Here is a 27816-nt window from a genome sequence, read left to right on the forward strand (position 1 = left end):
TTGCCACTCTCTTTCCCCCCCCCCTCCACACTTTTGTTCAGATACTTGCCAGCATTTTCTCCTAACTTAATGATGGGCTCACCTCTCATCTCTTTCATTTACCACCCTCCTTCTCTCCTCCACTCCTTTGTTCAGACATTTGCCAACATTTTCTCCCACCTTGTTGAAGAGCTCACCTCTCATCTCTTGCCTTTGCTACCCTCCTTCTCACCTCCAATCTTTTGTTGAGACACATGCCGGCATTTTTTCCTAACTTGATGAAGGGCTCACCTCGCATCTCCTGTCTTTGCAACCCTCTTTCCACCCATCCACTCTTTTATACAGAGACTTGCCGGCATTATCTCCTACCTTGATGAAGGGCTCACCTCTCACCTCTTGACTTTACCACCCTCCTTTCCCGCTCCACCCCACCTCCACTCCTTTGTTCAGACACTTGCTGGGATTTTCTCCTACCTTGATGAAGGGCACACCTCTCATCTCCTGCCTTTACCACCCTCCTTCTCTCCTCCACTCCTTTGTTCAGACATTTGCCAACATTTTCTCCCACCTTGTTGAAGAGCTCACCTCTCATCTCCTGCCTTTGCTACCCTCCTTCCCACCTCCACTCTTTTGTACAGACACTTGATGGCATTATCTCCTAACTTGATGAATGGCTCACCTCTCATCTGCTGCCTTTGCCACCCTCTTTCCACCCCTCCAATCTTTTGTACAGACACTTGCCACTATTTTCTCCTACCTTGATGAAGGGCTCACCTCTCATCTCCTTACTTTACCACCCTCCTACCCTCCTCCACCCATTTGTCAGAGAATTGCCGACATTTTCTCCTACCTTATTGAAGGGCTCACCTCTCATATCCTGCCTTAGCCACTCTCCTTCCCCCCTCCACTCCTTTGTTCAGACACATGCCGCCTTTTTCTCCTACTTTGATGAAGGGTTCACTTCTCACTCTCCTTCCCGCATCCACTCTTTTGTTCAGACACTTGGTGCTATTTTCTCCTTCCTTGATGAAAGGCTCACCTCTCATCTCCTGCCTTTACCACCATCCTTCCGCCCCTCCACTCTTTTGTTCAGACACTTTCCAGCATTTTATCTTACCTTGATGAAGGGCTCTCCTCTCATCTTTTGCCTTTGCCAGCCTCTTTCCACCCCTCAACTCTTTTGTACAGACACTTGCTGGCATTATCTCCTAACGATGAAGGGCTCACCTCTCAACTCTTGCCTTTGCCAACCTCCTTCCCCCATCTACTCATTTGTTCAGACACTTTCCAGCATTTTATCTTACTTTGATGAAGGGTTCTCCTCTCATCTTTTGCCTTTGCCAGCCTCTTTCCACCCCTCAACTCTTTTGTACAGACACTTGCTGGCATTATCTCCTAACTTGATGAAGGTCTCGCCTCTCATCTCCTGCCTTTGCCACTCTCTTTCCCCCCCCTCCACATTTTTGTTCAGATACTTGCCAGCATTTTCTCCTAACTTAATAACGGGCTCACCTCTCATCTCTTTCCTTTACCACCCTCCTTCTCCCCTCCACTCCTTTGTTCAGACTCTTGCCGGCATTTTTTCCTAACTTGATGAAGGGCTCACCTCTCATCTCCTGCATATAGGAACATAGGAAGTAGGAACAGGAGTCGGCCAAAAATGGCCCATCGAGCCTGCTCCGCCATTCAATACGATCATGGCTGATCTAATTTATTACCTAACTCCACCTACATGCCTTCTCCCCATATCCCCTAATTCATCTATCATGTAAAAATTTATCTAACCGAATTTTAAATATGTTTAATGAGGCAGCCTCAACCACTTACCTGGTTAGAGAATTCCAAACATTCACTACTCTCTGGGAAAAACTATTTTTCCTCATCTCTGTCCTAAATCTACTCCCCCGAATCTTGAGACTGTGTCCTCTCGTTTTAGTTTCTCGGCCAGCTCAAAAAACCTTCCTACATCTATCCTATCCATACCCTTCATAATCCTATATGTTTCTATAAGATCTCCTCTCATTCTTCTGAACTCGAGCGAATACAATCCTAGACGATTTAATCTTTCATCATAAGTCCCTTCATCCCAGGGATCAACCTCGTAAACCTCCTCTGGACAGTCTCCAAAGCCAGTATATCCTTCCTCAAATATGGAGACCAGAACTGGACACAGTACTCCAGGTGCGGTCTTACCAGTACCTGATACAGTTGCAACATTACCTCCCTACTCCTGAATTCAATTCCTTTAGCGATGAAGGCCAACATTCCATTTGCCTTCTTAATAACCTGCTGCACCTGCAACCTAACGTTTTGCGATTCATGCACAAGCACTCCCAAGTCCCTCTGCACTTCAGCATGCTGTAGTTTTTCACCCTTTAAATAATATTCAGCTCTTTTATTTTTCTTGCCAAAGTGGATAACCTCACATTTACTGACATTGTACTCCATCTGCCAGACCTTTGCCCACTCATCCAGCTTAACTATATCCCTCTGCAGACTCTCCACATCCTCATTACATTTGCTCTTCCACTCAATTTGGTGTCATCCGCAAACTTGGCTATACCACATTTTGTCCCCTCCTCTAAGTCATCAATGTAAATGATGAACAGTTGTCGGCCTAACACTGACCCCTGCGGCACCCCACTTACCACTCTCTGCCAACATGAAAAACTCCCACTTATCCCGACTCTCTGCCTCCTGTCAGACAACCAATTTTCAATCCAGGCCAATATACTTGCCCGGACTCCACTTTCCTGTAACTTATTGAGAAGTCTCTTGTGCGGCACCTTATCAAACACTTTCTGGAAATCCAAATATACAACATCAACCTGTTCCCCTCTATCCACCACACCCATTATATCCTCAAAGAATCCTAACAAATCTGTCAAACAAGATCTTCCTTTCTAAAACCATGCTGTGTCTGCCTGATTGAACCCTAACGTTCCAAAAGTTTCACTATTTCATCTTTAATGACGGCTTCAAGCATTTTTCCAACTACAGACGTCAAGCTAATTGGCCGATAATTTCCAGTCTTCTGCCTACATCGCTTCTTAAAAAGTGGCGTGACATTTGCTGTCTTCCAGTCTGCTGGGACCTGCCCAGAATCCAAGGAATTTTGGTATATGACCACCAATGCATCAACTATAACTTCTGCCATTTCCTTCAGAACCCTTAGATGCATATCATCAGGACCAGGTGATTTGTCTGGCTTTAGTCCCATTAGTTTCTCCATCACTACTTCCTTTGTAACAACTATTTTATCAAGGCCCTCCCCAACATTTGCATCCTTAACTCCGCACTTGGGCATGCTGGACGTGTCTTCCACTGTGAAGACTGACACAAATATTTGTTTAATGCCTCGGCCATTTCCTCATTTTTTGCTACCAGTTTTCCTTTCTCATCTTCCAAGGGTCCTATGTTAACTCTGGCCACCCTCTTCCATTTTATATATTTATAAAATTTTTTGCTTTCTGTTTTTATATTTTATGCTAATTTACTTTCATAATCCTTTTTCCCATTTCTTATTACCCACTTTGTAACCCCTTGTTGTCTCTTAAAGTTTTCCCAATCTTCCAGTTTCCCACTGCTCTTTGCAGCTTTGTACACCTGCGCCTTCAATTTTATACTCTCTATTTCCTTTGTTAACCACGGTTGATTTTTCCCTCTCTTGCTGCCCTTTTTCCTGACCGGAATATATTTTTGTTGAGCATTACAAAATATTTATTTGAAAATCTTCCACTGTTCCTCAACTGTTTCATCAATTAGCCTGTGCTCCCAGTCCACTCTGCCCAATTCCTCCCTCATCCTATGGTAGTCACCCTTGTTTAAGCATGATATATTAGTTTTAGATCTAACTATTTCCCCTTCCATCTGAATGAGCTATTTCCCAGATGGTCTCTGACTATTACATCATTTACTCTATCTATCTCATTGCACAACACTAGATCCAGGAGATCATTTTCTATTGTAGGTTCCTTAACATGCTGCTCAAGAAAGCTATCGCGGATGCATTCTATAAAGTCCTCTTCTAGACTCCCACGACCAACTTGATTTTCCCAATCTATGTGGAAGTTAAAGTCCCCCATGACTACTGCCTTATCATTATTACATGCCTCACTTATCTCTCTATTTATTTCCTGTGCCACAAACTATTGTTATTTGGTGGGCGATAGATAACACCCACCAATAATTTTTTTCCCTTTGATATTCTTTATCTCTACCCAAATGGACTCAACATTATGCTCTTTAGATCTTATATCATTCCTCACTACTGCCTGGAGCTCATATTTGATTAAGAGTGCAACTCCACCTCCCTTACCATCCTGTCTATTTCTTTGCACCACCTGATACCCTTGAAAGTTTAATTCCCATTTAGGGTCACCTTGTAGCCATGTTTCCGTGATGGCTACCAAATCATAGGCATGGGTACCGATTGGCACCTCAAGTTCACTAACCTTATTTCTAATACTGCGGGCATTCAGATAAAGTGCCCTTATGCTCTTTGTCCTTTTAATATCTAGTGACTTCTGTAACCTTTTCTTTTGATTTTTCTGCCCACTATTTTTCTTTGTAATTTTCTTAACACTATCATTGACCCGAAAACTCACTGCACCATCTGATTTTTTACTTTCTCCTCCCAACATTACTTTTCCTATTTTACTTTTCCTGGCCATTACTTTATCTTCCCTACCCTTTTCCCTATCACTCTGGTTCCCATACCCCTGCCAGATTTGTTTAAACCTTGCCCCACTGCTGTACCAAACATACTTGCCAAAATGTTGACACCTTTTGGATTTAGGTGCAACCCGTCCTTCTTGTAAAGATCATGCCTTTCCCAAAAGAGATCCCAATGATCCAAGAAGCCAAATCCTTGCCTTATACACCAGCACCTCAGCCACATGTTCATTTTCCTATCCTTACATTCTTTTCATCACTTGCATTTGGAACAGGTAGTAATCCCGAGATCACCACCCTAGCGTTCCTGTCTTTCAGCTTTCGTCCCAGCTCACTGTAATCCCTTTTCATTACCTCCTCCCTTTTTTTGTCAATGTCGTTTGTACCCACATGTACCAAGACATCAGGCTGCTCTTCCTCTCCTCTCAGAATATTTTGGACCCAATTTGTGATATCTCGTACCCTTGTACCAGGGAGGCAGCACATCATGCGGGTATACTTATCTGGCTCACAGAACCTCCTGTCTGTACCCTTGACAATGGAGTCCCCAATAACTACTGCATTTCTCCTTTTCCTTTTCTTTTGCACCACACTGCCAGGCTCATTGCCATTGACCTGGTGCCCATGGCCATCTTCTGTCCGGTCATCTCCCTCAACAGAATCCAACACAACATAACTGTTGCTGTGTGAGGTAGTCACTGGTGTGCTCTCCATTTTTCTCGCGTTTTTCTTTCCCCCCCTGACGGTTTCCCACTTACCTGACACGGGTTCTGGAGTATTCATCGCCCTGAAAGTTGAGTCGATTAACTCCTCACTCTCCCTTTCAAGCCGCAGGTCATCAATCTACAACTCCATATCCCTAATTCGGTCCCTTAGTAACTGCATCTCGGTGCAGATGTGGCCATTTGGGAGGGTGGAGGTCACCCATTGTTCCCACATTTGACACCCAGTACAGAGCACTAACCCTACTGGCATGACTCTGAATACGAAGGCAAATAACTCAGCTTACCTTTTCTCCTTGCCTGCTTTCGCCGAAGCCAGATAAGCCAAAGCCAGGAAGTCTCACTGCTTCACTCCTTCACTGCTTCACTCCTTCACGCTTCACTGCTTCACTGCTTCACTGCTTCACTGCTTCACTGCTTCACTCCTTCACTCCTTCACTCCTTCACTCCTTCACTGATTCACTGCTTCACTCCTTCACTCCTTCACTCCTTCACTGCTTCACTCCTTCACTCCTTCACTGCTTCACTCCTTCACTCCTTCACTCCTCCTTCAATCCTTCACTGCTTCACTCCTTCACTCCTTCACTCCTTCACTGCTTGACTCCTTCACTGCTTGACTCCTTCACTGCTTGACTCCTTCACTCCTTCACTGCTTGACTCCTTCACTCCTTCACTGCTTCACTGCTTCACTCCTTCACTGCTTGACTCCTTCACTCCTTCACTCCTCCTTCAATCCTTCACTGCTTCACTCCTTCACTCCTTCACTGCTTCACTCCTTCACTCCTTCACTGTTTCACTCCTTCACTGCTTCACTCCTTCACTCCTTCACTCCTTCACTGTTTCACTCCTTCACTCCTTCACTGCTTCACTCCTTCACCGCTCCACTCACTCACTGAGCCACTGCTCGCTGGCCGCTCCCACCCCTTTCACTCCTTTTATTGGCCCCTTGACCAATTAACCCTGTCACTTTCAGCAAGCTCCTCCTCCTCTGACACACAGCCCGAATCTCTCCAAGCTCCTCCTCCAACTCCCAGCCGAACCAAGTAGGCCCAAGCCCCGGTAAGCCCCTCGACTTTAATAGCTTACCTTCTCCTCACTTTCAGCAAGCTCCTCCTCCTCTGATTCACAGCCCGACTCTCTCCAAGCTCCTCCTCCAACTCCCAGCCGAACCAAGTGGTCCACCCTCTTCCCCCCTTCCACTTTTTTGTTCAGACACTTGCTTTAATTTTCTCTTACCTTGATAGAGGGCTCACCTCTCATCTCCTGCCTTTGCCACCCACCTTCCCCACCTCCACACTTTTGCAAAGACACGCCGCTATTTTCTCCTACCTTGATGAAGGACTCACCTCTCATCTCCTGCCTTTAACACCCTCCTTCCCCCTCCACTCTTTTGTTCAGACACTTGCCGCCTTTTCCTCTCACCTTGATGAAAGCTCACCTCTTCTCTTTTGCCTTTGCCAGCATCTTTCCACCCCTCCACTCTTTTGTACAGACATTTGATGGCATTATCTCCTAACTTGATGTAGGGCTCACCTCTCATCTCCTGCCTTTACCATCCTACTTCCACCCTCCACTCTTTAGTTCAGACAATGGCCGGCATTTTCTACTGCCTTGAAGAAGGGCTCACCTCTCATCTCCTGCCTTTGCCACCCTCCTTCCCTAACTCCACTCTTTTGTCCAAAAACTTGCAGGCATTTTATCCCAACTTGATGAAAGCTCACCTCTCATCTCCTACCTTTACCATCCTCCTTCCCACCTCCACTATTTTATTTAGACATTTGCTGACATTATCTCCTCCCTTGATGAAGGACTCATCTCTCATCTCTTGCCTTTGCCACCCTCCTTCCCCATCTCCATTTTTTTGTTCAGATTATGCCGGCATTTTATCCTACCTTGATGAAGTGCTTACCTCCTGCCTTTACCACCTTCCTTCCCACCCTCCACGATTTTGTTCGGACAGTAGCTGGCCTTATCTCCTACTTTGATGAAGGGCTCACCTCTCATCTCCTGCCTTTGCCACCCTCCTTTCCCCCCCCCCCACCCCACACTTTTGTTCAGATATTTGCCAGCATTTTCTCCTACCTTGATTAAGGGATCACCTCTCATCTCCTGCATTTATCACCCTCTTTCCAGCCCTCCAATCTTTTGTCCAATCACTTGCCGGAATTTTCTCCTATCTTGATGAAGGGGTCGCCTCTCATCACCTGCCTTTGCCAACCTCAATCCCCACCTCCACTCTTATGTGCAGACACTTGCCGGCATTTTCTCCACCCATAATGAAGGTCTCACATCTCATCTCCTGCCTTTGCTACCCTCCTTCCCACCTCCACTCTTTTGTTCAGACACTTGCCAGCATTTTTTCCTAATTTGATGAAGGGGTCACCTCTCATCTCCTTCCTTTACCACTCTCCTACCCTCCTCCATTAATTTGTCAGAGAATTGCCAACATTTTCTCCCACCTTAATGAAGGGATCACCTCTCATCTACTGCCTTTAACACCCTCCTTCCCCCTCCACTCTTTTGTTCAGACATTTGCCGCCTTTTCCTCCCACCTTGATGAAAGCTCACCTCTCATCTTTTGCCTTTGCCAGATTCTTTCCACCCCTCCACTCTTTTGTACAGACACATGATGGCATTATCTCCTAACTTGATGAAGGGCTCCCCTCTCATCTCTTGCCTTTAACACACTCCTTCCCCCTCCACTATATTGTACAGACACTTGCCTGCATTTTCTCCTACCTTGATGAAGGTCTCACCTCTCATCTGCTGCCTTTGCCACCCTCTTTCCACCCCTCCGATCTTTTGTACAGACAATTGCCGGCATTTTCTCCTACCTTGATGGAGGGCTCAACTCGCATCTCCTGCCTTTGCCACCCTCCTTCCCCATCTCCACTCTATTGCCCAGACACTTGCCGCTATTTTCTCCTACCTTGATGAAGGGCTCACCTCTCATATCCTGCCTTAGCCACCCTCCTTCCCCCCTCCACTCTTTTGTTCAGACACATGCCGCCTTTTTCTCCTACTTTGATGAAGGGTTCACTTCTCACTCTCCTTCCCGCATCCACTCTTTTGTTCAGACACTTTCCAGCATTTTATCTTACCTTAATGAAGGGCTCTCCTCTCATCTTTTGCCTTTGCCAGCCTCTTTCCACCCCTCAACTCTTTTGTACAGACATTTGCCGGCATTTTTTCCTATCTTGATGGAGGGCTCACCTCTCATCTCCTGCCTTTACCACCCTCCTTCCCACATCCACTCTTTTGTTCAGACACTTGCCTGCATTTTCTCCTACCTTGATGAAGGTCTCACCTCTCATCTGCTGCCTTTGCCACCCTCTTTCCACCCCTCCGATCTTTTGTACAGACAATTGCCGGCATTTTCTCCTACCTTGATGGAGGGCTCAACTCGCATCTCCTGCCTTTGCCACCCTCCTTCCCCATCTCCACTCTATTGCCCAGACACTTGCCGCTATTTTCTCCTACCTTGATGAAGGGCTCACCTCTCATATCCTGCCTTAGCCACCCTCCTTCCCCCCTCCACTCTTTTGTTCAGACACATGCCGCCTTTTTCTCCTACTTTGATGAAGGGTTCACTTCTCACTCTCCTTCCCGCATCCACTCTTTTGTTCAGACACTTTCCAGCATTTTATCTTACCTTGATGAAGGGCTCTCCTCTCATCTTTTGCCTTTGCCAGCCTCTTTCCACCCCTCAACTCTTTTGTACAGACATTTGCCGGCATTTTTTCCTATCTTGATGGAGGGCTCACCTCTCATCTCCTGCCTTTACCACCCTCCTTCCCACATCCACTCTTTTGTTCAGACGCTTGCATGCATTTTCTCCTTCTTTGATGAAGGGCTCACTCTCATCTCCTGTCTTTACCACCTTCCTTCCCCCTCTCCACTCTTTTCTTTAGTCACTTGTCGGCATCTTTCCTAACTTGATGAAGGTCTCACTTCTCATGGCTGCCAATGCCACCATACTTCTCCCCACTCCACAATTTTGTTCAGACCCTAGCTGGAATTTTCTCCTAGCTTGATCAAGGGCTCACCTCTCATGTACTGCCTTTGCCACCCTCCTTCCCGCATCCACTCTTTTGTTCAGACACTTGCTTGTATTTTCTCCTTCTTTGATGAAGGGCTCACCTCTCATCTCCTGCATTTACCACCCTCCTTCCCCCACCCTTCCACTCTTTTGTTCAGACACTTGCCGGCATATTCTCCTAACTTGATGAAGGGCTCACCCCTCATCTCCTGCATATGCCACCCTCCTTCCCCTCCTCCCCTTTTTTGTTCAGACACTTTCTGGCATTTTCTCCTACGTTGATGAATGGCACACCTCTCAACTCTTGCCTTTGCCAACCTCCTTCCCCCATCCACTCATTTGTTCAGACACACTCCAGCATTTTATCTTACCTTAATGAAGGGCTCTCCTCTCATCTTTTGCCTTTGCCAGCCTCTTTCCACCCCTCAACTCTTTTGTACAGACACTTGCCAGCATTTTCTCCTAAATAATGACGGGCTCACCTCTCATCTCTTTCCTTTACCACCCTCCTTCTCTCCTCCACTCCTTTGTTCAGGCACTTGCCGGCATTTTTTCCTAACTTGATGAAAGGGCTCACCTCTCATCTCCTGCCTTTACCACCCTCCTTCTTCCCCTCCAGTCTTTTGTTCAGACACTTGCTGGCATTTTCTCCTACCTTGATGAAGGGCTCACCTCTCATTTCCTGCCTTTACCACTCTCTTTCTCCCCCTCCACACTTTTGTTCAGATACTTGCCGGCATTTTCTCATAACTTAATGATGGGCTCACCTCTCATCTCTTTCCTTTACCACCCTCCTTCTCTCCTCCACTCCTTTGTTCAGACATTTTCTCCCACCTTGTTGAAGAGCTCACCTCTCATCTCCTGCCTTTGCTACCCTCCTTCCCATCTCCACTCTTTTGTTCAGACACTTGCCGGCATTTTTTCCTAACTTGATGAAGGGCTCACCTCTCATCTGCTGCATATGTCACCCTCTTCCCACTTCCACTTTTTTGTTCAGACACTTGATTTAATTTTCTTTTACCATGATGAAGGCCTCACCTCTCATCTCCTACCTTTGCCACCCTCCTTCCCCCCCTCCACTCTTTTGTTCGGACACTTGCTGGCATTTTCTCCTACCTTGATGAAGGGCACACCTCTCATCTCCTGCCTTTACCACCCTCCTTCTCCCCCTCCAGTCTTTTGTTCAGACACTTGCCGGGATTTTCTCCTGCCTTGATGAAGGGCTCACCTCTCATCTCCTGCCTTTTCCACCCTCCTTCCCCACTCCACTCTTTTGTTCAGACTCTTTCCGGCATTTTCTCCCACCTTGATGAAGGGCTCACCTCTCATCTCCTGCCTTTGCTACATAAAGTACCCTCTTTGACCAGCTGAGCTTCTCCAGAATTTTGTGTTTTTACTTCATCTGCGTTGTCTACAGAATTTTCTGCACCATGGTCCAGAGAAACACTGTTTCTTCTAGTTCTACAATCAGATGATTGTAAATTGAAATTCATATTCAATGCTTCAGCCAATGAAGGCATGTGCAACTGAATCTGAGTAGCATCGCTGAGCAAACATTTATATAAACCACCCAACAAAATAAATGAAAATAGTGCACAAAACGTCAAAATGAGGCAGTCTTTTGTTCATTGATCATTCTGATGGCAGTGGGGCTGAAGCTGTCCTTCTGACACTGAGTGTTCACCTTTATGCTCATGTAGCAGAGTGAAGAGCCCATAGCCTAGGTTGTGAGTTCTTTGAGGTTAGAGGCGTTTTTTTTAAGACACTGCCTCATGTAGATGTGCTCGATGCTGTAAAGTCTGGTGTCTGTGATATCGCAGGCGAAGTTAACAACCCTCTGGAATTTATTCTTGTCCTGATAGTTGGTGCCTCCATATCAGGCAGTGATGCAACCAGCCATTATGCTTTCCACGGTATACTTTTAGAAGTTTTCAAGAGTCTTCGGTGAAATACTGAATCTTCTCACAAAGAATTTAAAACACTGAAATTTTGGGTGAACTCAGCCGGTCTTTCAGCATTCGTAGGAGATAAAGATATATTGCCGATGTTTCGTGCCTGGGGCCTTCTTCAAGAAATAAGCAGAATCAGTAAAATAACAGGAAATAGCAGAATATGGACAGTGTTGGCTAGGAGAGGAATCCAGACCATCAAATTGGATAGGGTAAGGGAGAGGTGAGAATTGATTATGTCTGTACAAAAGGAGGCAGGGAAAAGGGAGAGAGACAGAGCTGGGGGAAGGAGCTGGGAGGAAGTGAGGGGGAAGGGGTTTAATGAAAGCCAGAAACATTGATATTAATGCCATCCATTTGGAGGGTGCCCAGTCGGAAGATGAAGTGCTGTTCCTCTAATTTGCAGATGGTCTCAGTTTGGCAGTGCATGAGACCATGGACAGACATGTCAGCAAAGGGAATGGGGTGGGGTATTGAAATGGGTGGCCACTGGGAGATCCACTCTTGCCCGGCGGACAGAGCCAAGGTGTTCGATGAAGTGATCTCCCTGTCTGCATCCAGTCTCTCCGATGTAGAGGAGGCCACAATGGGAGCACCAGATGCAGTAGATGGCTCCTGTATATTCATATGAAATGTTGCTTCACTTGGAAGGACTGTTTGGGGCCCCAAATGGTGATGAGGGAGGAGGGCACAAGTGGAGCATCTCCTGTAGTCATAGGGGTAGCTACCAAGGGGACAATTGGTGGCTCACAAAGTATAGCCACTGATTACCTTTCTTCATGATTGCATTGACATGGAGGCTCCAGGACAGATCCTCAGAGATGTTGACACTCAGGAATTTGAAGTTCTTTACCCTGTCCATCACTGTGCCCTCAATGAGAACTAGTCCTGTCTGCCTCCTAAAGTCCATAGTCACCTCCTTCATTTTGCTAACGTTGAGTGCAAGGTTGTTGGTGAGGCACCATTCAATGAGCTGATCTATCTCTCTTCTGTACGCTTCCTCATTGCCATTTGTGATTCTGCCAACAACCGCGAAAATTCATAAGTAGCATTGGAAATGTGCCTGGGCACACAATCATAGTGAGTAGAGGAGTGGGCTAAACATAGATCCTTGAGGTGCGCCTGTGTTAATCGAAAGTGAGGAGGACATGTCATTTCCAATTTGTACTGACTATGGTTTTCTTATAAGATAAGGATGCATTTGCAGGAGTGGGGACAGAGGCCCAGGGTTTGGAGCTTGTTGACCAGTACTGAGGGAATAATGGTATTGAAGGCTGACCTATAGTCGATGAAGAGCAGCTGTATGTATGAGTTGCTGTTTCAAGTCAAGACACCTTTATTTATCATTCATCCTATGCTCGCATGGTAAAGACGAGATAGCATTTCTCCAGGACCATGGAGAATATTTATATAAATATAAGTTAGAATAGAAGGTAAGCACATTGAAATATTAAAATATTATTCTTCTTCTTTCTTTGGCTTGGCTTCGCGGACGAAGATTTATGGAGGGGGTAAAAAGTCCACGTCAGCTGCAGACTCGTTTGTGGCTGACAAGTCCGATGCGGGACAGGCAGACACGATTGCAGCGGCTGCAGGGGAAAATTGGTTGGTTGGGGTTGGGTGTTGGGTTTTTCCTCCTTTGCCTTTTGTCAGTGAGGTAGGCTCTGCGGTCTTCTTCAAAGGAGGTTGCTGCCCGCCAAACTGTGAGGCGCCAAGATGCACGGTTGGAGGCGATATCAGCCCACTGGCGGTGGTCAATGTGGCAGGCACCAAGAGATTTCTTTAGGCAGTCCTTGTACCTTTTCTTTGGTGCACCTCTTTTCAATCTTCTTCAGCATAATGCTGAACCAAGCCATGAAAGACCCCAACAATGAAGACGCTGTTTACATCCGGTACCGCACGGATGGCAGTCTCTTCAATCTGAGGCGCCTGCAAGCTCACACCAAGACACAAGAGAAACTTGTCCGTGAACTACTCTTTGCAGACGATGCCGCTTTAGTTGCCCATTCAGAGCCAGCTCTTCAGCGCTTGACGTCCTGCTTTGCGGAAACTGCCAAAATGTTTGGCCTGGAAGTCAGCCTGAAGAAAACTGAGGTCCTCCATCAGCCAGCTCCCCACCATGATTACCATGCCCCCCCACATCTCCATCGGGCACACAAAACTCAAAACGGTCAACCAGTTTACCTATCTCGGCTGCACCATTTCATCAGATGCAAGGATCGAAAATGAGATAGACAACAGACTCGCCAAGGCAAATAGCGCCTTTGGAAGACTACACAAAAGAGTCTGGAAAAACAACCAACTGAAAAACCTCACAAAGATAAGCGTATACAGAGCCGTTGTCATACCCACACTCCTGTTCGGCTCCGAATCATGGGTCCTCTACCGGCACCACCTACGGCTCCTAGAACGCTTCCACCAGCGTTGTCTCCGCTCCATCCTCAACATCCATTGGAGCGCTTACATCCCTAACGTCGAAGTACTCGAGATGGCAGAGGTCGACAGCATCGAGTCCACGCTGCTGAAGATCCAGCTGCGCTGGATGGGTCACGTCTCCAGAATGGAGGATCATCGCCTTCCCAAGATCGTGTTATATGGCGAGCTCTCCACTGGCCACCGTAAAATATTATTACGTATACAGTAAATGTCTGTGGTTCACTATCCACAAATGTTCTGGGAATTCAGGAGCCTGAAAAACTGGATGTAAAGCCCCGAGTGCTATGGTACCTCTTGCCAGATGCCAGAAGGGAGAACAGTTTACGTGAGGGGTGTGTGGAGTCCTTCATAATGTTTATTGCCTTTTGCCTGCATCAAGTGTTGTAGATGTCCTTCATGGTAGGAAGAGAGCCCCAATGATCTTTTCCACTGACTTTACCATCCTCTGCAGGGTCTTGCAGTTTGAGGTGGTCCAGAGGTGAGTGGAAAAATAGTGATATGTGTTGATAGGTAAATTGCTTAGATACGTGTTCATTCTGGCCATGACGAACCTCTCAAAGCATTTCATCACAGCAGAAGTTTGTCATTGAGGCGGCTCCCTCTACTCTTCTTGGGCACCGGAATAATTGGTACCCTTTTGAAGCAGGTGGGAACCTCTGATTGCAGTAATGAGAGGTTGAAAATGTCTGTGAACACTCTGGCTCGTTGGTTGGTGCAGATTTTCAATTCACTGTCAGGGCCTGAGGCCTTGTGAAGGTTCAGCCTCTTGAATGATATTCTGATGTTGGCCTCAGAGACAGATTTCACAAGGTCTTCAGCTTTTACATAGATTCTCGAAGGCACTGTTGGATTTTCCTTCACAAAGGGGGCATAGAAGGTGTTCAGTTGATTGGCTAATGAAGCATCTATAGTGTTCGCCCTCGTGTTGTAAGCTATAATGGACTGCACTACCCGCCATATCTAGCATGTATCTGTCTCTAGCTTGCCACTTTGCATTAGAGGTAGCCTTCCGCAGGCCGTACATGGGCTTCTTGTAGAGATCTTGATCCCCTTGTTCTTGCCCTCAGCAGGTTGCAAATCCTCTGCTTCATCCAAGGCTTTTGGTTGGGGAACAGCCGGTTTGTGTGTGTGGGCACACACTCATCCACGCAGGTCTCAATGAAGTCAATGACACCTTTTGCATATTCACTCAAGTCTATGGATGAGTTGTTGAATATGTTCCAGTCCACCAGTTCAAAGCCATCCTGCAGACACTCCTCCACTTCCCTCGTCCATACTTTCACCGTCTTCACCACTGGTGCTGTGGTCTTCAGTCTCTGCTTGTACACTGGGTGTAGAAGTACAGCCAGGTGATCAGACTTGCTGAAGTGCAGTCATGGTCTGGCTCGGTGTGCGTTTTTCATGGCATTGGAACAGTGGTCGAGTGTATTGGTTCCCCGGCCTCGCTTGTGACGTGTTGGTGGCAGTTTGTCAGAGACTTCATCAAGTTGGCCTGATTGAAGTCCCCTACAATGATCAAGAAGGCATCAGGATGTGTTGTCTCATGGCTGTTAATCACAGTGCTCAGTTCCTCCAGTGCCAGCCTGATGTTAGCCTGGGGCAGAATGGACACTGTGACCAGGATGATGGTGTGAACTCCCTCGTCAGGTAGAATGGCCGGCACTTGATTGCCTGATGTTCCAGGTTGGGGGAGCAGGACTGTCACATCTGTGCACCACGATGAATTGATGATGACACAAACATCGCCTCTCCTGGTTTTTCCAGATGCCAGCGTCTGGTCAGCACAGTGGAAGGTGTAGCCAAGGAGTGTGCACCTTCCTCACCACCTTGTCTATCAATCTGTTTTGACATTTTCAGGGAAATGTGTACCCCTGGGATTCTCTATTCTGCAACACATTCCCTGCCTTTTACTGCATAAGTACAAAGTGTTATATGGCGAGCTCTCCACTGGCCACCGAGACAGAGGTGCACCAAAGAAGAGGTACAAGGACTGCCTAAAGAAAGCTCTTGGTGCCTGCCACATTGACCATCGCCAGTGGGCTGATATCGCCTCAAACCGTGCATCTTGACGCCTCACAGTTCGGCGGGCAGCAACCTCCTTTGAAGAAGACCGCAGAGCCCACCCCGACAAAAGACAAAGGAGGAAAAACCCAACACCCAACCCCAATCAACCAATTTTCCCTTGCAACCGCTGCAACCGTGTCTGCCTGTCCCGCATCAGACTTGTCAGCCACAAACGAGCCTGCAATTGACGAGGACATTTACCCCTCCATAAATCTTCGTCCGCGAAGCCAAGCCAAAGAAAAAAGAACAAAGTGTTGCTCTTGTCCAAATTAAATTCCATTTGCTCACCTTCCCAGTTCATCTGGATTCTGTTGTGATGTTAGATAACCCACTTCACTGTCCATTATACTACTAATTTTGGTGTCACCCACAAACATACCAACATTTACAAGGATGTTACTGGGACGAGGAGCAGTGTTGTAGGGAAAGGTTGAATCGGTTTGGACTTGATTCCCTGGTGCACTGGAGAATGAGGGGAGATTTGATGGAGGTATATGAAATTATGAGGAGTATTGACAGAATAAACACAATCGGGCTTTTTCTTCTGAAGACATAGGTTAAAGGTGAAAGGTGAAATGTTAAAAGGGGAAGGTTAAGGGGAACCTCTTCACTCAGAGAGTGATGAGAGTGTGGACAAGCTGCCAGAGGAGGTGCTGAATGCGGGTTCAATTTTGACATTTAAGAGAAGATTGGACAGGTACATGAATGGAAGGGGGATGGTGGGCTATGGTCCGGGTGTAGGTTAATGCGACTGGGCAGAATAAATTGTTCACAATGGACTAAATGAGTTGAAGGGCCTGTTTCTATGCTATCATGTTCCATGGTTCTATCATTCTAACCATTCCAACTATGTGGGCATCCAAATCGTTCATATAGATGACAATCAACAGTGGACCCAGGACTGACCCCTGCAGCACATCAATCACTGGTTCGTGGACTCTAATCTGAGGAATAATCCTCCTGAAACAGTCTGTGATACCTAACTCTAGGCAAATATTTGACCTAAAATTTCAAGCTGGCCTGAATCCCAGATCTTCTAACCTCCCGGACCAAGTAGGGCACTGCCAATGGCCTTGCTAAAGTTTGTGCCAACAATGTAAATCTTAGTAAGGTCCAATAGCAATGATGAACATTATCTCTGATGTTCTTCAGCCAGCAGTCAAGTTGGAAGCAGGCAGGACCGGGCAACTGGGCTATTTCACAGCAAACAACGTTTATTTGCTCAACCATTTATTGAAACAGCACAAACAATTGAGAGGTGATTTACGTGCAAACTCCTCACTGACAGTGCAGGATTCAAACCCTGGTCCTGATCGCTGGCACTGTAAAGGTGTTGCGCTAACCACTATGTCAACCATGCCGCCCCATAGTTCAGCTTAAGCCAACAATCACCAGCATGCAGGATGTTGCTGGGACTGGAGGGTTTGTTATAGGGGGAGGTAGGATAGGCTGGGACTTTATTCCCTAGAGTGGATGAGATTGAAAGGTGACCTTAAAGCCATGGGGCACCATGGATTAAGAGAATGCTCATTGTCTTTTCCCCTAGAACTGGAGGACAGAGGTTTAAGGTGAGAGGGATCTAAGCTGAGGGGCATCTTATTCACTCAGAGGGTGGTCTGTATCTGGAATGAGCTGCCAGAGGAAGTTGTCGAAGGAGGTACAAGAACAACATTCAAAATACGTTTGCCTCGATAAATGGACAGGGGTAACTTGAAAGGATACAGGTCAAGGTTAGGAAAATGGGGCCATCCCAGAAGACCAACATGCTCTGCATGGATACGTTGTGGCGAAGGACTGCTGTTTGGGGCATAACTTTGTGACCCTCATCACTTTCAACGATCCTGTGGTAGCTCAGAGATCAGGTTGGCCAACAGGTGTTGGTCCTGATCCCCACCACAGAACAAGGGTCAGCTGCTGGTTTATGAATGGCTACATGACACTCATCTCCAACTAATAAATGATGAGCTTTTGCCACGGACCTTTCGTTTTGCTTTCAGCTGCTCGTGATATCTCTCCGTTGAGTCTCCAGGTATTTTGCTGGCCCACAGTGTTATCCCCACCTTCGTGTATGTGACTCCCATCACCATCAATGGCATGAGGTAAATCAACACAATCACCACAAGCTGGTACCTGCAACACACAATAGTCAATAGAGATGTCAAAGGTTCACGATTACAAAGGAATCATCTCGAAATTCAAGTTACTAATTGGGGATCGTGGGTGGACACTGGGAATGGATAGGAAACTGGCCGATTGGTCAGAAATGAGGAATCTAATTTATGGATCCCATTCGGGTCTGGCCTGTGGTCCCGATTACCATCCATGTAATACCAGTTGCAAACAATGGTTATTACTTTAAGACATCAAGCCTGTCTGCATTGTAGTCTCATTATGGCAAAAGTTACAAAGGCAGCCAGTAAAAACCCTTTGAATAAGTTCCAGAAAATTTCTCTGAGCTCATTGTGACTCATAGGTTCAACTCTTGTACATTCTGCCATTGATGTAGTTATAGGTCTGCCCAATTTTTAAAAAAATATAAACATACAGCACAATAACAGGCCATTTTGGCCCACAAGTCCCATGCCACCCAATTACACCCCATTATGCATGTTTTGAACAGTCGGAGGAAACACAATACTTCGACAGCCGTCTCACCAGCGCCCTGCACACTTGTAACCTAAATGTACTCAGTGCCTGACTACTAAAAGCAAGCAGGCCAAATACCTTCTTTGCCCCCCCCCCCCCCCCCCGCCATCTACCTGTGCTCACCCTTTCAGGGAATTATGCACCTGTGCCTCCAATTCTGCAACATTCCCCAGGGCCTTCCCTTTCACAGTAAATACTATCCTGGTTCAACCAACCAAAGAGCACCACTTCAAACCTGTCCATGTTTAATTCCATCTCCCATTCCTTTGTTCACTTTTCCAGTTCATCTGGACCTTAGATCACCTCCATCACTGTGCAGTGTACCACCATTTTTGGTGTCAACTTGCAAACCATGTCATCCAAGTTTTTAATATGGATGACAAACATCAGCGGGCCCACCACCAATCTTTGTGGCACATCACTGGCTGCAGACCTCCAATCTGTGTAACAATCCTCCACTATCACCCTCTTCTCTACTACCACCCTCTGTCTCCAATGAAACGGCCACTTAGCCGGTTCCCCATGGATCACATGGAATCTGACCTTCCAGACCAGTCATTCGGGAACCTATCAAAGGTGATGGAAAATTGAATGGAAATGAATAGTCAAAAATCTAGACTGGTGAAGCAGTAGAAAATGGTCAGTCAATCACAGGCCAGTCATATCCTAAATGCCAGGAGTCATGACAAGGTGCAGGTGTTCTTCAATTTGTCTGTCAAAAGAAGGGAATATTTTTGGAGTCAATAACAGTGAAGAAGTGGCCAGTGCTGAGTTTCCCCAGAGACTGGCAGTAGGGGAATGCAAGGCAGCCATGGAAATACAGTCAGACACCAATATAATGTTGGCAAACGAACCCTCTAGGACAGTGGTTGGCAAACTTTCCACTCAAAGACCACCATAAGTAATCCCTCTGTCATAGGTTCTCTGTGATTAGTAAGGAGTATTTTCACTTCTGGGTGAAAAAAAAATTGCCTCTCAGTTCACTCTTAACTCTCTAATATTAAACCTATGCCTTTTGTTCTAGAATCAATCTACCCTGGGTAAAGGCCAGTGAGGATTCTCCATCCCCTGCATGGTTTTATAAACCTTCATAAAGTCACTCCTCAACTTTGCTCTAGGACATAAAGACCCAGCCTATCCAATCTCTCCCAATAACTCTCCAGATCCAGCAACATCTTGGTGAATATCTGCACCCCTTCCTATTTATGGCCATCTTTTCTGTCACTGGGTGACCAGAACTGTACACAATACTCTTAAGAGTGGTCCATCTCACCAACACCTGTACAGCTGAATTATGAGTTCTAAACTTTGGAACTCCATATCCCGCCTTCTCCACCAGAGATACCACTTTCAGGCAACTATACTCCAGTACCCCGAAGTCTCTCTGTTCTGCACCACGCTCAGGCCCTATCCTTCACAGTGTAAGTCCTGCTCTGATTTGTCATATCAAAGTGGCACACTTCACACTCGTCAGGATTAAATTCCATTTGCTACTGCTTGGCCCCACCTTCTCAACTCATCTCGATCCTGTGTAATCTTGTATTTTCTTCCACACTGTCCACTACAACACCAGTTTTGGTGTCATCCACGAACTTACTTGGCAAGTTGCCATCCAAATCGTAAACATAGATAACCCAGCGTCGACCCCTGTGGCGCACTACTGGATACAGGCCTCCAATCAGAAAATATATCTGCCACCATCCACTAAGCCAGTTTTGAATCCAACAAGCCAGGTCACCTTGGATCCCAGGTGATTTAACCTGCCATGTGGGACCTTGTCATCAACCCTCTTGGTCACCTCTTGAAAAAAACTCTAACAGATTCGTGAGATGCAATCTACCATGGGCAAATCCATACTGACTACCTCCAAATACCGGTAGATACTGCCCTTTAGAATCCTCTCCAGAACTTTTCCAACCACTCTCATTAAGCTTACTGGCCTGTAGTTGGCTGGCTTGACCTTACCGCCCTTTTTAAATCACTGCGCAACATGAGCCAAGCTCCAGTCTTCCGGCACTTTGCCCAAGGCCAAAGATGGTGAAAGTATCTCAGCAAGGGTCTCTGCAATTTCCTCCCGAGCTTCAACGGTTCCTGGGGACAGGTCCACTTTAAAACGCTGGAAGGCTGCAGAGGCCTCCTCCTGCAGAGTTCGAATGTAGTTCAGCAACTCCAATTGTTTGGCTTCCATGAGCTCTTCCACAGTGAAGACTGATGAGGTTTTCATTCAAAATCCCTCCATCTCCTGTGGCTCCACACAAAGACGGACCAATTCTCTCAAGCCACCCTTTTACTCTGAATATATTGGAGAATATCTCACAGTTCTCCTTTATTCTGCATGCCAGCTCCATCCTATGACTTCCTTTTGCCCTCCTGATTTCCCTCTTACCCATCGATGAATTCACTTGAGCCGGATTTCTAAACTTTGATGCAAGCCTCCTTCATCACCCAAGGTTCCTGAAAACATACCAGCCTTGCCCTTCACCCTAACAGGAACTCTAGCTATCTCACCTGAAGAACATTCTACTTTCTAGCCATCCCTTTACTTGCAAACATTCTCTCCCAATCACCCAACAAGTTTCTGCCAAAATCAGCCTTGCTCCAATTAAGGACTTTATCTTGTTGGACCATCCCATCTTTCTCCCTAACTATTTTAAAGTTAATGGAGTTAGAGTCACAGACCTCAAGTGCTCCCCTACGATAACTTCATTCACTTGCTCTACTTCATTCCCAAAGAGGTGGTCCAGTGTTGTGTCCCTACTGGTAGGGGCCTCAATGTATTGTTTGCAGAAGCTCTCTCAGACACACAAATTCCATCCTGTCCAAGCCCTTTGTACTATAGGTGCCCCAGTCAATATTAGGGAAGTTTTAATTCCCCAGTAAATACTATCCTATTATCCTCACAGCTTGTCTGTCATGTCCCCGCAACATCTGCTCTGACAGGGATCTGTGAAGACAGATTGAAATGGGCATTTCATCATTTTCAACCTGCCCTTTGTCATTGAAAGTCACAGATGGTGTGATACCCTCATCAGCAACGACTTGCATTCATTGCTGAAGATCAGCACAGGCTGTACAACGATTAAATATGTTGGGTATCCCAGAATGAAAGAACTGCCCAAAGTTGATAAAGGCTTTAGGTGGGCTATTCCCAGTGGGAAGATTTGCAAAGAGCTGTTGAAGCTAAGTAGAACCTGGCTATTTACTGGGTACTTAGCCGGGGAGCAGGACGAGGGCAGGAAGGAGTTGGACTAGGATTCAGTTACGGATGGAGCTCCCTCCTCTTGGATGGTATATCTGTGGGTTCAAACCACCTGCTGCCTTGCAGGTTTTGCCTCTTCAGGCAAAGGCTAGGAGAAGGTGACTCTGACTTCAAATCCCCAGGCTCGGCTCGCCCAGCCGTCAGTACCTGGAAATGGCCCCAGCTATGGGCATATAGCACATGTCAGTTTGGCAGCAGGGGCCAGCAGCAACAAACTCAGTGGGCGAAGGTTCCGTAAGGACAACATCCAGTGAGCACGGTCTTGGAACACGGGGCAATCCCACGTCATTCTGGCTGTCGTGCCTTGCACTTTGCCAAGCCCAGTGGCGTGGGACCCAGAGGGAGGCATTTGTCCTGGCCAAGCACTCGCTTCCATCCTTGTCCAGGCACATGGTGCCTAAAGTTCCATGTAAAACAGAACAAAAGTTCTGTGAGGACAGAAGAGCTACAAGGCACCGTGTTCATCTTCACTTGTGAAGGGATGGGTCATGATGATGATGATGAGCGGGTCACCTGTTCGTGTGAATGCCCCTTTCACACTGCCAACCTGCTAAATGACCTGAGTTGAAATACCGGATGAGCCGTTCTCAGTGGACCATGAAATCCCAAGTTTTTGCGTCCTTTTTCCGCTATGTGGAAGTGTCCCAAGAGTCATTTTATGTACTTGCAGGCCAGTGAAATCATAGCGGGAATAAAGCACATACACGTACAATTTATAAAAGCGGGTTGGAAAAAAGCGATCAATTCATTAAGACATATGCACACCATGTATAAAAGACTGCGGGAAAATCTACTACAGTGGTCTTCAAACTAAGGGCAAGCACACAGACCAGCTCCCTCACAATCTGGCAGACCTCGTGTCAAATCTAGGTCCCTGAGCCTACAGATGAGCATCTCATATAACAGGCCGTCCTTCAGATGTTTGGAGAGGACCTCCCTCACTTCCAGTCCTCCATTTAGCCATCATTAACACAACACTAATACTAAAACTACACTCACACTACATGTGTCACGTCGTGTCATATCAATACTACACTAAAAACCTTCGCTGATATTAAAACTATCAGAGCCTGGTTGATTAGTACCCCCTCTGCCCATCCAGCAGTTCTATTTTCCCACGTCCTCTTACGGTTAAGGGGTGGCAGTCAGGACAGTTGTAGGCTCCTCCTGCAGAATGTGGGAGTCCAGGAAGACTTTGAGTATTCTTGGTGACTGGAAACACTTCCAGCTGGGGACCCTGGCTGACCACACCCAGTGGCCAGAGCAGATCCTGGACTTGCTCTGGATTCCAAGAGCATTGTAGAGGTGGGCTTTAGTGAAATGGTCAGGCCAAAGTACAGGCAGAGTGACCTGTAGCAGCTGAACTCCCTTCTGCAATTCACTCTTAGTAACAAGTACATCGTCCCGGATATTGCTGTGGGTGTTGACCTTTTCCCAGGTCTGTGGTCCCTGCTGTGCTACAAGGAAGGGTGGAGATCAGGAGAGCTGCAGTGAAAGGAGACAATAGGGGGACAGTCAGGAGATTCTGTGGCTATGAGGGAGTCAGGTAGCAGGGTCAAGGATGGCTCTAATCTGCCACAGACATTCTCATGAGGAAGGGTGAGCAGCCAAATTTCATTATACACATCAGTACCAACGACATAACCAGAAAAGGTCAGAGCAATGAAATATATCTACGTGACTAAAGAGGAGGCGCTGGCAGTCTTACTGCGTATACAGGGGAATAAATGCCAAGGGCCTGACTAAGGACATTGTGGAAAACTAGCGAAGAAATTGCTGGGGTCTGGGGCAGAAATATTTATATCCCTGTTGGCCTTGGAGGGTGGGCAATGTTACTGCATTTATTAACAAAGGGCTGCAAGGACAAGGGTAGCGATGCTGTTAGCGCGATGCCAGCAACCCAGGTTTGAACCCATGATGTTGTACGATGACCCCATGTCTGCGTGGGTTTCCTCTGGATGTTCCGGTTCCCTCGCACATTACAAGTACATAAGAGGTTGGTAAGTTGACTGGTCACATGGGTATATTTGGATGGTCTGGGCTCAAGGGATGGAAGGACCTGTTACTGTACTGTGTCGTTAAAAAAAACCCTGGGAATTGCAGGCCAGTGATGGAGAAGTTGCTGGACAGGATTCTGAGAGATGGGATCCAGTTGTATTTGGAAAGGCAGGGACTGATCAAGGATAGAAGTCAGAAAATCTGTTGGGGTCTAGTGCAGTTCACAAATGTGCTGAATAAACTCAGCAGGTCACGCGCAGAATCTGAAGGAATAAAAAGCTTTTGACATTTCAGTCTTGAGTAAATGATTAGGGATAGAGAGCTGAGCCTTTGTGTATTGGGAAGTTGTGTCTCACAAATTTGATTGGCTCTTTGAAGAGGTGTCCAACAGGACTGGTGAGGGAAGGGCTGCAGATGTTGTCTAGGTGGGCATTATCTAGGCCTTGGATGAAGCCTTACATTGCAGCTCTGGTCTGGAAGTTTAGATCACATGGGATCTAGGGTGAGCTCACCAATGAGGGACAGAATTGTCTTGGCATTAGGAGTCAGAGGAGGTAGTGGAGGGTTGTTTTTCAGATTGGAAGCCCCTGACCAGTGATGTGTGCTGAAAAGATTGTGCTGAGCCCACTGATGTTTGTCATGTACATGAATAATTTGGATTAGAAAGCAGATGGCATGATTAGCCAGTTGTGGAATGCACCAAAGTTGGCGTAATAGTGGACAGTGAATTAGGTTGTCGAAGACTGCAGCAGGATCAAGATCAGCTTGGGAAAGAGGAACAAGGAATGGCAGATGCAGTTTAATCCAGACAAGTGTTGTATTTTGGGAAATTAATAGAAACAGGACATGCACAGTGTCAGGGCCCAGAGAGACTGGGAGTTAAATCATCTGAAAGTAGCTTCACAGTTGGACAGATATACAACGATGAAGAATACATTTGGCACACTTGTCTTTAGGAGTCAGGGCACAGGAATTGGGACATCATATTGTAGCTGTGTGATACGTTGGTGAGAGCACACTTGCAGCATTATGTGGAGTTCTGGTCACCCAGCTCTTGGAAGGATATTGTTCTTAGAAAGGGTGCAGAGAAAGATTCACAAGGATGTTGCCTGGACTGCAGGGCTTAAGTAGCAGAACTGATTTCCCTGGAGCGAAGGAGGCTGAGGGGTAACCTTAAAGAGGTTTTATAAAATCACAAGGGGTTAGAATAAAGTGAATGGCCACAGTCTTTTTCTCAGGGTGGCATTGGATTTAAGGTTAAAGGGTGCAGAAGGGCTAGTTTTCCACACAGAGGGTTGTGGGTATATGGAATAAAGCTGCCAGATGAAGTGGTGGAGATGAGTAGAATTACAATGTTTCAAAGATATTTAGACAGATACATTGATTGGGAAGATTTGGAAGGATATAGGGCAAATGCCAGCAAATGGGACTATCCCAGATGGGCACCTTGGTCGGAGTTGGGCTGAAGGGCCTGTTTCCATGCTGCATGACACTCTGAAACCACTTGTGTTCTGTTATGTGAGTTAATTGGTGTATTTGGGCAGTACAGGCTCATGGGGCAAAAGGGCCTGTTACCGTGCTGTATCTCTTGATTTATATATAAAAAAGAACCAGGCCATTCAGCCCACCAAGTCTGCTGTACCATTCAAATCGTGACTGATGTGTTTTTCTTCTCGACCTCAGTCTCCTGCTTTCTCCTCATAACCTTTGGTACCTTACTAATCAAGAACCTATCAACATCCACTTTAACTATCCCCACTCAGTTGGCTCCCACACCCCATTGCGGCAACAAATTCCACTCGCGCTGAAAAACTTCTCCGAATCTCTGTCTGTGAAGGATTATGACCATTACTGATCCCGACCCACCTTGCATATTGGATCTATGTCAATGCCCAAAGTGATGATAAAACTCAGCAGACCGGCTTACATTTTGCACATACCTCGACGAAGGGCACAGGTCCAAAAACGTTAGTTAACCTTTACTTCGTATAGACTCTGTGTGACTCCTGCTGAGTTTCTCAGGCATTTTTGTGCATTGAACTACAATCACAGCATCTGCAGAATTTCCTGTTTACCACTGTACTGCACCCTCAGAGCACCCACAATGAGCTTGGGCACTATGATCTCTCCTGGTCACATCCATAGTGAACAATTGTTGCAATTCTGGCCAGGCTAACGTGAGCACTTAATCCATTTCTGAGCATTGAGCATTTGGTCCAATTCTGAACAAAGCCACCTTGAGCAGAGTGCCTGATTGTAGTTAGATTTATTTAAGCATTATATCCAGTTCTTGTCAGATGCACCTCGAGCAATGAGTTCATGGATACTGTGAAACATTAGCTCTTTCAACAGAGGAGTGGGCGAGGGAGTCGTGAGGGTGTGGTCCCTTCGGAAGGCGGAGAGGGAGGACAAGGGAAGATGTGTCTGATGGCGGGATCGTGTAGGTGGCATAAATGGCAGAGGTGAATGGTGTGGAGGTAGGTGAGGACAAGGGGAATCCTGTCCTTGTTGCGTGTGCAGGCGGAGGGGGCCAGGGCAGATATGCAGGCAATGGAGAAAATGTGGGTAAGGACCAAGTTGATACTGGTAGAGGGGAAGCCAAGTTTTTTGAAGGACATCTCTGATGATCTAGCATGGAAAATCTAATTCTAGGAGCAGACATAACAGAGATGGAGGAATTGAGAGAAAGGAGTGGAATCCTTAGAAGTGACAGTGTGTAAAGAGGTGTAGTTGAGGTAGCTGTGAAAGTTGATGGGTTTGACTCTCTCAACAGCCTCGTGTTTACCATGACATCCAATCATGATACACCCCCATCTACCATACCAAAAGCCTCAAAGTCCTTAGTTTCTTTCTCAACAATAGATCCAACCAGTTCCCCTCCACCACCACCCTCCTCTGGCTGGCAGAACTGATTCTCATCCTCAATAACATCCCCTTTGACTCATCCACTTTCTCCAGGACAAAGGAGTAGCCATGGGTACCCACTTGGGCCCCAGCTACGCATGCCTTTTTGTTGGCTACATGGAGCAATCCATGCTATAAGCAGACGCAGACAAGGGCCCTCAACTCTTCCTCCAGTACATCGATGACTACTTTGGTGCTCCCTCGTGCACCCATGAAGAACTCATCGGCTTTATCTGCTTTACTGCCAACTTCCACCCCGACCACAAATTCACTTGCACAATCACTAGAATCATTGTCCCATTTCTCAATCTCTCTGGAGACAAACTCTCGACAGGCATCTTCTACAAACACACCAACTCCCACAGCTACCTCGATCACTCCTCTTCACACCCTGTATCCTTTATTTAAAGATTAATTTCTTTCTCCCAATTCCTCCCTCTTCATCGCAACTGCTCCGAAGATGGTCTTGTATGCTGGATCATCAGAGATGTTCTCCTTCTCCAAAAAAATGGCTTCCCCTCTACCACCATAAATTCAGCCCCACATCCTCCATTATCTGCACATCTGTCCTGGCCCCCTCCTCTCCCACATATAACAGGATTCCCTTTGTCCTCACCTACCACGTCACCAGCCTCCACATCCAACATCTCATCTCCACCATTTGCACCACCTGCGTGATCCCACCACAGACATGACCTCCTCTCACTGTCTTCCGCAGGGACCGCACCCTCTGTATCTCCCTTGTCCTCCCTCCCCACCAATCACCCCCTTGGCACCAACCTGCTGTGACTGCAAGAAATGTTCCACTGACACCCACACCTCCTTCCTCACCATAATTCAGGGCCCCAAACAGTCCTTTCAAGTGAAGCAACACTTCATTTGTGAATCTGCAGGGATCGTCTACTGCATCCGATGCTCCCGTTGTGGCCTCCTCCACATTGGAGAGACTGAGCGCAGACTGGGAAATCACTTTGTTGAGCTCCTTGGCTCTGTCTGCCATAATAGTGGGGATCTCCCAGTGGCTACCCACTTCAATTTCCCACCCCATTCCCTTGCTGGAGTGTCTCTCCATGATCTCATGCACTGTCAGACTGCGACAACACCTCATCTTCTGTCTGAGCACCTTCCAACTGGATGACATTAATA

At 46.7% G+C, this 27816-nt stretch overlaps 1 protein-coding gene across 1 annotated transcript in view; it reads right to left on the reverse strand.

Annotated features, from left to right (window-relative positions):
- tacr2 (tachykinin receptor 2) overlaps positions 1-27816 on the reverse strand; it is an 82563-nt gene that overhangs the window by 20614 nt on the left and 34133 nt on the right. Inside the window, exon 3 of the mRNA XM_069899500.1 lies at positions 17843-17993. Coding sequence (XP_069755601.1) covers positions 17843-17993 — 151 coding nt within the window. The remainder of the gene's footprint in view (positions 1-17842; positions 17994-27816) is intronic.

The sequence above is a fragment of the Narcine bancroftii genome, chromosome 10 (genome assembly GCF_036971445.1).
Source record: "Narcine bancroftii isolate sNarBan1 chromosome 10, sNarBan1.hap1, whole genome shotgun sequence".
Lineage (NCBI taxonomy): Eukaryota > Metazoa > Chordata > Chondrichthyes > Torpediniformes > Narcinidae > Narcine > Narcine bancroftii.